This window comes from Danio rerio, chromosome 21 (genome assembly GCF_052040795.2).
Source record: "Danio rerio strain M-AB ecotype USA chromosome 21, GRCz13ab, whole genome shotgun sequence".
In the NCBI taxonomy this organism is placed as follows: Eukaryota; Metazoa; Chordata; class Actinopteri; order Cypriniformes; family Danionidae; genus Danio; species Danio rerio.
In genome coordinates, this window is record NC_141041.1 from 16609051 (window position 1) to 16621083 (window position 12033).

The 12033-nt window shown below is 47.7% G+C and overlaps 2 protein-coding genes and 1 pseudogene across 3 annotated transcripts in view; 2 read left to right on the plus strand and 1 right to left on the minus strand.

Moving 5' to 3' along the window:
• Window positions 1–7055, plus strand: part of LOC147838808 (uncharacterized) — a 483811-nt gene extending 476756 nt beyond the window's left edge. The window contains exon 3 of the mRNA XM_087300977.1: window positions 6888–7055. The gene's annotated coding sequence lies outside the window, so the exon portion shown is untranslated. The remainder of the gene's footprint in view (window positions 1–6887) is intronic.
• Window positions 5727–6587, plus strand: LOC147838811 (putative C-type lectin domain family 20 member A; annotated as a pseudogene). Its single transcript, XR_015519737.1, has 2 exons — window positions 5727–6141; window positions 6249–6587. The product of XR_015519737.1 is annotated as a putative C-type lectin domain family 20 member A (transcript).
• On the minus strand, window positions 6629–11559 carry LOC147838812 (uncharacterized). The gene is made up of 3 exons (XM_087300403.1): window positions 10159–11559; window positions 9032–9599; window positions 6629–6643 (listed from the first exon to the last, which is right to left on the minus strand). The coding sequence occupies exons 1-3, from the start codon at window positions 10578–10580 to the stop codon at window positions 6629–6631; spliced, it is 1005 nt and encodes a 334-aa protein (XP_087156529.1). The 5' UTR covers window positions 10581–11559.
• Between the last annotated feature and the right edge of the window lie 474 nt (window positions 11560–12033).

Genomic DNA, 12033 nt, shown 5'->3' on the forward strand with positions numbered 1-12033 from the left:
TGGAGGAGCGGGAGTGCCGCGGGCCCGTGGCCGACGGATTATCTCTCGCTGAAACCCTCAGATCTGCCCGAGTGCCCGCTGCAGTGCAGGGGACAGCTGGGGTGGTTTGTCCTTTTGCAAAGGCTACACGCGATCTTAACTGCGCAACAGTCATGGCATCGCAGTGATGACATGAACTGCCCGCGGGCAGCGCATTAACATGCTGGAACCCCAGATATGCAACGCAGTGTTCGTGCCCATCATCCGGGGACAGAAACCACCGCATCCAGAAACGCACGGTCGGAGCGCCATCCTGAAAAGGACGTGCTGCACAACTGTGTTGCTCTTTTTGTGAAGTTACAACTTTATACGCACCACTCTAGAGGACCGGACCCAAAGAACGCCAGGCAAGGGAGAAACCCAGCTCGACCGTTTGCCATAGCGCGTACACACTCTGGACCGGGAGAATGCACAGCAGGAGGAACCGTCATCGACTCTCTCAGAAGGCTGTAATAGTCTCTGAAGCAAAAAGGATGGCGTTTCCTTGCTTCCCTGTGCTTATATGCGGAGTTAATTGGCAATAAGGCACATGTGCGCAAGCTTACGCTGCCAATTCATTGGCATTTCATTGGCCAGTTGTATACTCTTTCAGACGATTGGCTTTCTGAAACGAAATCCCCCAATTCGTGAATTAATGAATAAATCCACTAATAGCATTGAAGTTCCCCATCCGTAGGGGAAACAATATATTGTTGAGGAAATATTATATAGAGATTTATGTGTGGCTTTTTAATGTCAAAAGCTGTTGTCAAGCTTTCAAAATGCTATTGAAATGCATAAAAAACATGAATCACAAAATATGCTAAACTGTTAATTTACAGAAATTTCTATAGTGTGCTTGTGAAATATCTTGATCTTATAATGAAATATTGTGCCATTGTGTTTTGTTTTAAATTTGTTTTACAAATCAGTGAAGGGCTTTGTATCAAAATTGATTTAGTTTGAATTTAGTGTCAAAATAATGGATAAATGGGTTTATGGACTTCATATAGTTTGATCAATGGCTGATAATGTAAAGGTAAGACAAAAGAATAATTACATTATTTTAGTATCATCATGATAAACAACAAAGGTTGAAAGCTGTGTGTAAAATGAAATAAAGTTTGAAGGTTCAAATGAAGTGCTGTTTGTTTTTTCAGGTCTTGAGTTCTGTAAAAACAAATGGACGAAAACTTTTTTTTACCAAGTTCACAAAAGTTTGCAACAACAGTGTACCAGTCTCCTAAAGTCAAATGTAACTCATACCTATGTGGAATTAAACATTTTAAAATTGCAGAAAAAATTGTAATAATAGATTTTAAACATTAAAACAGACATTTTTACCAAATAAAACTCTGCATCTGAGCAAAGAATAGCTGTCACAGTCATTAGCGACCCAGGCTTGTAGATCACTGAGAATCAATCACTTTCACTCGGGACTACAAATCTGTCAACAAATTGAATACAAATCCTGTTATGCACCACACAATCACACCTGTTTTGGTTTTCCCTGCCTGTATATATCTGTTTGACCCTGTTAACCGTTGCCTGCCTGACCATACTTGATTAAATCCTGCATTTGGAAGCAAACCTGTGTTGGCAGCATCCCATCATATTACAATAGCCTACAAGGATAGTTCACCCAAAAATGAAAATTCTGTCATCAAACCTCCTTTACTTAACTCCCAGGGGTCTGAGGTGATTTTGGGGCCAATGAGATGTTTTGACATGCCCTGACATTTGTGTGTTTTTCAGCTATTGATTACATAATATTGGCCAACATCTTTGTTTTTCTTTCAGCAAAAACTGTGCTACAAGAATATGTGAGAAATATTGATGTACATGATTGCGTTTTTTAGAAAAAAAAATATCATGCATGGTTAGTAAGTTTTGGAGAAAAAATGTAGCTGAATTAAGGTCCAAAAAACACACTGAATGTGCTTGAACAAGACTTTTGAGTTATCAGTCTTGTAGGCTAGAATATTTACTTCCCAATTATGTGAAAATTATTATGTTCTCTCATTTAAAGAAAACATTACAATGAAACACGATTTGTTAATATTGCAATGTCCATCTGCAAAAGTTCGCCCAAACTAAATGCTTGTATGACCTATATATATATATATATATATATATATATATATATATATATATATATATATATATATATATATATATATAGTTGAAGTCAGAATTATTAGCCCCCCTGAATTATTAGACCGCTTGTTTATTTTTCCCCCAATTTCTGTTTAATGGAAAAAAGATTTTTTCAACACATTTCTTAACATAATAGTTTTAATAAGTCATTTCTACTAACTGATTTATTTTATCTTTGCCATGATGACAGTAAATAACATTTGACTAGATATTTTTCAAGACACGTCTATACAGCTTAAAGTGACATTTAAGGCTTAACTAGGTTAATTAGGTTAACTAGGCAGGTTAGGGTACTTCTACAAGTTATTGTATAACAGTGGTTTGTTCTGTAGATTATCGAGAAAAATATATAGCTTAAACGGGCTATAATTTTGTCCCTAAAATGGTATTTAAAAAATTTTAAACTGCTTTTATTCTAGCCGAAATAAAAAAATAAGACTTTCTCCAGAAGAAAAAATATTATCAGACATGCTATGGAAATTTCCTTGATCTGTTAAACATCATTTGGAAAATATTTTAAAAAGATGAAAAAAATTCGAAGGGGGCTAATAATTCTGACTTCAACTGTATATACTAGTACACCTGTGACGATCACCAGCGATCTAACAACCAAAGATCTTTGGAAAACATTCACATTCACACAAAACTACAAATTTGCCGGTTTATGGACTACAGATACTAGTTATGCAAAACACACACTCACCTGCTCCAGGTCACTATTGATTAGACACTCACAGCTGAAGCTGCTTTTGGACTAATTACACAGACTATAAATACAGCACACTAACACACAGTTGTGGCTGAGTCTTGTTATCTGTTTAGTGACATTACAACACGTTTTCTTTTGTCTTGCTTTGCCGTGATTTTTACCCTCGCCTCGTTTATTTGTTTTTCCTGTTTGCTACCTGCCTTGTGACCATCTCCCTGCTATTTTGACTACGACTCTGGATTGCCCTTATACATCTGTTTGCTCCTGTGTTGAACATTGCTTGCCTGACCATCCTGATAATAAACCCTGCTTTTGGATCCTTACCTTCGTTGTCAGTGTCACATCCCTGGTTACAACACCCCTCACAAATCTCTCTTTTAAATTCATATTTTTAATAGGAAGCTCAACAATATTATGTTTGTGCATATACATTAATCTGTAAAGGCCAAATCTGAAACTCATCTAACACAATAACTTAAGATAATGGTCTAAAAACTTGTACACTCAAATTTGTATGTTATAGAAAAATAATAAATAAAAATTTTAAAATGAGGAAAAATCAAGAGAAGCAAAAAAAATGAAAAAGTGTCATTGAAATTTTGTAGGTTATAATATTTTTTTGCAATATTTAGCTTGAATGTAATTATATTATCTTTCCATTTTTTATTATGTTTGGTGACTTAAATATTATTTTAATAAATATATTTGTTTAGGAAATCTTTTTGGTTTAAAAGCACCAAAATACAAATCAAATCAAATCAAATTAAATCAATTCAAATCAGTCCTTTATTTGTCACAAACACTTTCCTATAGTGAAATCAAACCCCCCTGACCGTACACTAACATCACAATTTTCAGGGGAAGACAGGTCACAGGAGGTAGCATTTAGAAAAAAGAAGTAAGATACATTTCAGGAGAGGGGGGCAAAAAAACTCCCTCTCGCCTTGCTCTTGAACTAGGGCAGTGTGAGACCAGGAAGAAAAAAATGCCTATACGTTGCCTATATTCACTGAGAAATGAAGGAAAATATTCATTTTCAAAATGGGCTGTACTCAATTATGGTGAGCACTGTATGTGCACTTATACAGCATGCACAAAAAGAAATGGTATAAAACGTGTCTCCAGAACTGTTGTAATAATTTTTTTGTGCATTATTAATTAATAATTTCTGAATGACTCTAAGACACTGAAGTAGCGTAATGACAAAAGCTTTAAACAAAAGAATGAATATTATTTTAAACATGAAAAACAATTACTTTAAATGAAAATAATATTTTAAGACCTTTTATATATGTTGATCCCAGGAGATTAATTGGGTCATAATTTTTATTTATTCCTGGGAGTAAAAATGAAAAGACCTTTCTAGCGTGCTGTGTTTGCTTGTGGGGGCATCTTTGTTTTGGGGTGTTGGGGCAGCTTTCGTCATTGTTTTTAATAATGGTGCAAGGGAAGAGCCAGCGTGATGGTTTGGAGCTTATACAACCTACCATTGTATGACTGTTCATTCACAGCATATAACTGTTCATTCACAGCCTTTTCAATAATCTCTTACATGAGTCTGTTTAGAGAACATATCTGCAATTTTTAATTCCAATAAGCAGTTGTGGAGAACTCAAGACTGAATCATCCAACTGCTATGGCAGTGTCTGTTTTATCATTTTTACCCTGCATATATCACCTTGTTTGTTTAGGTATTTCACTAGATCGGGGAACCCTTCCTAGTCTTCTGATTATGGTAAGACTGGCTTTGAAAATAAGCTTCTTGTCATATCCAGTCAGCAAACATGTTTTCGATAGCACTTAATAGTTATCCATTCAGTAACATCCAAGGATAGTCTAGAAAACCACAACCAGCGTGGAATGGAATCCATGTATGTCTCCCACAACATTAGGTTGAGTTAGCAAGTATATTTAATTTATAATCCATTTGCTTTAAGATTTATCAAAGAAACAAAGTAATGGATTTAATATAGAAAGAGAGAAATGTCATTCTAATTGTGATAGACATATCTGTTCTCATTTTAGATTTCTATGTAACTTAATATGGATGAAATGCCTGCTAGAAGCAGATGGAGGGCAGGAATGTCATACAGGTGATTTTATGATGCAGGACTAAGATAATCAGACATTTTCTAGATAATTCTATGATGTATTCTTCAGTTTGAGTTTTCATACAATAGCAAAACTTGAACACACAGGATTTTTGAAATTCCATCGTCTAAGCTCAGAGATACTGCAGAGATAAATACACTTATCTGGTCTCTCATCTTATGAACTTTAGAATGTAATGATGCAGTCTAACTGGTGTGCCTAAAACAGATCTACATGTATTTATGATAAACAAAACAATAGCCTACATACGTCAACAGATTTCTTTATGTTAAGGTTAAAAAAAAACATTTTTCAAGTTGCTTTAAGCATAAAGAGTACTGCAGAGACAACAAAACAGAAATTAACAAGCAAGAAAGGAGACCGAAAGACAGGAATGGTAAATATAAGAATTAATGATCAAAATATGGTTATTATTCAATGTACCATTTATATGTAAAGTTGTATTATGAAATTACTTTCTTTTTTCTCTCTCCACAGCCATGTTTTCATTGGTTCTACTTTCAGGTACTGAAATTCTTTTAGATTTGTCAATATCTTTAGATTTTTTTTAAAAAAAATCAAATTATCAAAATAATATAAACCTTTTATTTTTTATTATAGAAAATTGGGCATATAGATTCTGTAAATTTAACAGTAACTAATGAAAAAACTTTGTATTGTAGAATGGGAGGTGTATTTATATATGCACATATTTTCCTTATTAACTAAAGTAAGATTAAAATAGAACCTAATGAGTATAGCTTCTGTGTTTTCATCAGGTTTTATTACCTTGACCTTGGGTGTTCCTCGTCAGTATGTGTTTGTGAATGAATCAATGACTTGGGCAGAAGCTCAGAGATACTGTAGAGATAAATACACTGATCTGGCCACCATTGAAAATGAACAACAGACGATCCAGTTACTGGACACAGTGAATGATGATTCCATTGATTTGGCCTGGATTGGACTTTACGATGACCTGAACAGATGGAACTGGACTCTGCAGGACAGCAATTTCTTCAAGGCAGGAGAGAAAAGCTTCAGGAACTGGAATAACCCAGTCCCATACAATTATATAACACAAAGTCAGTGTGTATACATGTACATGGGGATATGGCGTGCAGCCTATTGCACTGGGTCATATTATCCAGTTGTCTGCTATGATGGTAATCCATACATTAATGTATGATCTATATGTGGCAAAATACATATGGCAATTGTAAATATCAAACCAGCCTCTCTCTTATCTGAATATGACTTATTTTCATTTCAGGAAGAGAAAATGCCAGCACTGCTTATGTTTTCATTGCCCAGTCCCAAACCTGGACAGAAGCTCAGAGTTACTGCAGAGAACATTACACAGACCTCGCCAGCATTAGAAATGAGACTGAAAACCAGATAATTGAGTCCATTACAACTTACAATGGGTATGCTTGGACTGTACAAAACCAGATCTTGGTCAGACCAGAGCAACTCTTCATTTAGCTACTGGAGCTTGTTGCAACCGGGTTCAGCAGGATCCTGCACTGTGGTCTCATTTAGTGACTCTGGGAAATGGATAGATAAAGACTGTGGTTATGCATTTCCTTTTATTTGCTACAGTAGTGAGTAGAAATTAATATATTTATTAGTTTTGATAAGTAATGATATCCATTACTTATATTGTGTCTATGTAGTCAAATAAAAATAGGCACTATAAAGTACAATGTGGTCCAAGAATCTGTGTATATAACAAAAATAGTATAAAGGCCTGTTTACACCATGCACAGTAATCATAGATAAAAAAAGAAGAGAAAATAGAAGATAAAAATAAAGAATGTTTCTAACAAAACATTCATTCACAAATATATTTATCATTATATTTATATGTATAATTACTGTATACATATACGTCTTGCCCTGCCGGCACCAGCCCGGCTCCTTGCCCTGCCGACACCACCCAGACGCCTTGCCCTGCCGGCGCCACCCAGACGCCTTGCCCAGCCGGCCCCAGCCCGGCTCCTTGCCCTGCCGGCGCCACCCAGACGTCTCGCCCTGCCGGCGCCACCCAGACGTCTCGCCCTGCCGGCGCCACTCAGACGTCTCGCCCAGCCGGCCCCAGCCCGGCTCCTTGCTCTGCCGGCGCCACCCAGACGTCTCGCCCTGCCGGCGCCACCCAGATGTCTCGCCCTGCCGGCGCCACCCAGACGTCTCGCCCTGCCGGCGCCACCCAGACGTCTCGCCCTGCCGGCGCCACCCAGACGTCTCGCCCTGCCGGCGCCACCCAGACGTCTCGCCCTGCCGGCGCCACCCAGACGTCTCGCCCTGCCGGTCCCAGCCCGGCTCCTTGCTCTGCCGGCGCCACCCAGACGTCTCGCCCTGCCGGCGCCACCCAGACGTCTCGCCCTGCCGGCGCCACCCAGACGTCTCGCCCTGCCGGCGCCACCCAGACGTCTCGCCCTGCCGGCGCCACCCAGACGTCTCGCCCTGCCGGCGCCACCCAGACGTCTCGCCCTGCCGGCACCACCCAGACGAATCTCCCTGCCGGCGCCACCCAGACGTCTCGCCCTGCCGGCGCCACCCAGACGTCTCGCCCTGCCGGCGCCACCCAGACGTCTCGCCCTGCCGGCGCCACCCAGACGTCTCGCCCTGCCGGTCCCAGCCCGGCGCCTCGCCCTGCCGGCTCCCCTCTGGTCTCCTGCCCTGCCGGCTCCCCTCTGGTCTCCTGCCCTGCCGGCTCCCCTCTGGTCTCCTGCCCTGCCGGCTCCCCTCTGGTCTCCTGCCCTGCCGGCTCCCCTCTGGTCTCCAGCCCAGCCGGCTCCCCACAGGCCTCCAGCCCAGCTGGCTCCCCACTGACCTCCTGCCTTGTCTCCCCTGAGACTCTCCCTGGGTCGTCCCTCCTGCTCCTCCCTGGTGTTCCCTCCCTGCACCCTGGACGGACCCTCCGGCTCCACCCTGGCTCCCTGCCGGGGCCCCCGACCCACTGAATCCACCCTGGACTGTCCCTCCTGATCCTCCCTGGTCTTGCCCTCCCATCCCTCCCTTGTTTGTCTTGTTGGGTCTGGCTTGGCTTCCCTCCCTCCCTTCATGTCGTCTTGCCTGTTCACCTCCCTGTCTTGTGTCTGTTGATGTTGCCTGTTTTGTTGTCTTGTGGTGTTTCTTGTCTGTCTTGTACCTTGTTCGATGTTCCCTTTAGGGACGCCAGGTGGCGTCCCTTTTGGGGGGGGGGTAGTGTCAGGGTTCTGCCACTCTGATCTTGTAAATTCTTGTTTTGGTGGCAGATCTCTGACACTACTCGTGTCTGGTCCTGTTTCTGTGTCTGTGTGCGCGCGCGCGCGCGTCGTCGTGGGTGTACGCAGAGTGTGCGCGCTCCTGCTTGACGCGGCCGCGTGCGCGCTCTGCTCCAGCCCCAGAGCGCCCTCCAGTGTCGGCTCCAGCCCCAGAGCGCCCTCCAGTGTCGGCTCCAGCCCCAGAGCGCAGCTCAGTGCCGGTCCCAGTCCGGCTCCTTGCCCTGCCGGCGCCATCCAGACGTCTTGCCCTGCCGGCTTCAGCCCGGCTCCTTGCCCTGCCGGCACCATCCAGACGTCTTGCCCTGCCGGCTTCAGCCCGGCTCCTTGCCCTGCCGGCACCACCCAGACGTCTTTCCCTGCCGGCACCACCCAGACGTCTAGCCCTGCCGGCACCAGCCCGGCTCCTTGCCCTGCCGACACCACCCAGACGCCTTGCCCTGCCGGCGCCACCCAGACGCCTTGCCCAGCCGGCCCCAGCCTGGCTCCTTGCCCTGCCGGCGCCACCCAGACGTCTCGCCCTGCCGGCGCCACTCAGACGTCTCGCCCTGCCGGCGCCACTCAGACGTCTCGCCCAGCCGGCCCCAGCCTGGCTCCTTGCCCTGCCGGCGCCACCCAGACGTCTCGCCCTGCCGGCGCCACCCAGACGTCTCGCCCTGCCGGCGCCACCCAGACGTCTCGCCCTGCCGGTCCCAGCCCGGCTCCTTGCTCTGCCGGCGCCACCCAGACGTCTCGCCCTGCCGGCGCCACCCAGACGTCTCGCCCTGCCGCCGCCACCCAGACGTCTCGCCCTGCCGGCGCCACCCAGACGTCTCGCCCTGCCGGCGCCACCCAGACGTCTCGCCCTGCCGGCGCCATCCAGACGTCTTGCCCTGCCGGCTTCAGCCCGGCTCCTTGCCCTGCCGGCACCATCCAGACGTCTTGCCCTGCCGGCACCAGCCCGGCTCCTTGCCCTGCCGACACCACCCAGACGCCTTGCCCTGCCGGCGCCACCCAGACGCCTTGCCCAGCCGGCCCCAGCCCGGCTCCTTGCCCTGCCGGCGCCACCCAGACGTCTCGCCCTGCCGGCGCCACCCAGACGTCTCGCCCTGCCGGCGCCACTCAGACGTCTCGCCCAGCCGGCCCCAGCCCGGCTCCTTGCTCTGCCGGCGCCACCCAGACGTCTCGCCCTGCCGGCGCCACCCAGACGTCTCGCCCTGCCGGCGCCACCCAGATGTCTCGCCCTGCCGGCGCCACCCAGACGTCTCGCCCTGCCGGCGCCACCCAGACGTCTCGCCCTGCCGGCGCCACCCAGACGTCTCGCCCTGCCGGCGCCACCCAGACGTCTCGCCCTGCCGGCGCCACCCAGACGTCTCGCCCTGCCGGTCCCAGCCCGGCTCCTTGCTCTGCCGGCGCCACCCAGACGTCTCGCCCTGCCGGTCCCAGCCCGGCTCCTTGCTCTGCCGGCGCCACCCAGACGTCTCGCCCTGCCGGCGCCACCCAGACGTCTCGCCCTGCCGGCGCCACCCAGACGTCTCGCCCTGCCGGCGCCACCCAGACGTCTCGCCCTGCCGGTCCCAGCCCGGCTCCTTGCTCTGCCGGCGCCACCCAGACGTCTCGCCCTGCCGGTCCCAGCCCGGCTCCTTGCTCTGCCGGCGCCACCCAGACGTCTCGCCCTGCCGGCGCCACCCAGACGTCTCGCCCTGCCGGCGCCACCCAGACGTCTCGCCCTGCCGGCGCCACCCAGACGTCTCGCCCTGCCGGCGCCACCCAGACGTCTCGCCCTGCCGGCGCCACCCAGACGAATCTCCCTGCCGGCGCCACCCAGACGTCTCGCCCTGCCGGCGCCACCCAGACGAATCTCCCTGCCGGCGCCACCCAGACGTCTCGCCCTGCCGGCGCCACCCAGACGTCTCGCCCTGCCGGCGCCACCCAGACGTCTCGCCCTGCCGGCGCCACCCAGACGTCTCGCCCTGCCGGTCCCAGCCCGGCGCCTCGCCCTGCCGGCTCCCCTCTGGTCTCCTGCCCTGCCGGCTCCCCTCTGGTCTCCTGCCCTGCCGGCTCCCCTCTGGTCTCCTGCCCTGCCGGCTCCCCTCTGGTCTCCTGCCCTGCCGGCTCCCCTCTGGTCTCCAGCCCAGCCGGCTCCCCACAGGCCTCCAGCCCAGCTGGCTCCCTACTGACCTCCTGCCTTGTCTCCCCTGAGACTCTCCCTGGGTCGTCCCTCCTGCTCCTCCCTGGTGTTCCCTCCCTGCACCCTGGACGGACCCTCCGGCTCCACCCTGGCTCCCTGCCGGGGCCCCCGACCCACTGAATCCACCCTGGACTGTCCCTCCTGATCCTCCCTGGTCTTGCCCTCCCATCCCTCCCTTGTTTGTCTTGTTGGGTCTGGCTTGGCTTCCCTCCCTCCCTTCATGTCGTCTTGCCTGTTCACCTCCCTGTCTTGTGTCTGTTGATGTTGCCTGTTTTGTTGTCTTGTGGTGTTTCTTGTCTGTCTTGTACCTTGTTCGATGTTCCCTTTAGGCCAGGTGGCGTCCCTTTTGGGGGGGGGGGGGGGGTAGTGTCAGGGTTCTGCCACTCTGATCTTGTAAATTCTTGTTTTGGTGGCAGATCTCTGACACTACTCGTGTCTGGTCCTGTTTCTGTGTCTGTGTGCGCGCGCGCGCGTCGTCGTGGGTGTACGCAGAGTGTGCGCGCTCCTGCTTGACGCGGCCGCGTGCGCGCTCTGCGTCCCTCAGACGCGTGCGCTCTTGTACTCGTGTTTGTGTTTTCGTCTGTCAGCAGCATGGTGTTTCATTCCCAGCGTCTCAGTCTTGTTGGTTTCGGTTTTGGTCGGCGCTGGGATGAAGCATGCATGCTGCATATGTGAGCGCATGGTGAGTTTTCATTCATCGTGTGCTCGTGTCTTGCGTCTTTTGTCAAAGCACGTGGCTCGGTGTTTACATTGTGGTCACGTGCTTTTGTCGTGTGCTTCAGTGTTGTGCTATGTGAGCGCATGGCTTGTATTGTCTCTCTGTGTCATGCGCTCTCCCGTCTATTGTCTAGTCCCACCCTCCTTGTCAACCTATTATTAGTTAATTGTGTTCACCTGTGTGTCAATTTACTTTTTTGCTTTATAATCCCCCTCATGTTTTCAGTCCTTTGCCAGTTCGTTGTCTACACTCCCCGTGTTCCTGCTCCAGTCTTGCCTTGTTCTTGTTGAGCCAAGTTTGTGTGTTTTGTTAATGTTTTCCCCCTCGGGGTAGTTTTGTTTTGCTTTTTATTTTTATTTTATTATTAATAAATACCCATTGTTTCTTTGCACTTGAGTCCTCGCTCCTTTTCCCCACCACAACCGTGACAGAATGGGCCATGAGTCTAGTATTCACAATAAAGTTTTAATTTGAAATCTGATATGAAAAAGTAAATTTAAAGCATTGATTCTCAGAGTATAAATGATAAGATGTTCCTGTTGACGGAAAAGATTCTTTTCGAAATCTTATCTGATAACCTTTTTACACTTGTGGTATTCATGAAACTCAATTGTTGCTGTCATAGTCAACTAAATATCTGGTATGAAATCAAACACAGATCAGACACTTTGTAATGCAACCAGACTTAACAATTTTGGCTTTTACATCATTTTTGATTGACTTGTTGAAATTCTGCACTGTTTAAAAACCATCCTCTTTCTGCTTAACAGTTGACGTGTTCAATCACACCAGTGTGATTTATCTAGACTGGTTTCTGGAGTGAAAGATTGAACTAGTTTGGTTAGAATGTTCAGTGCTTATGATCAGCTGTCAAATTCAAATCTGCTTTCACATGTTGGCTGTC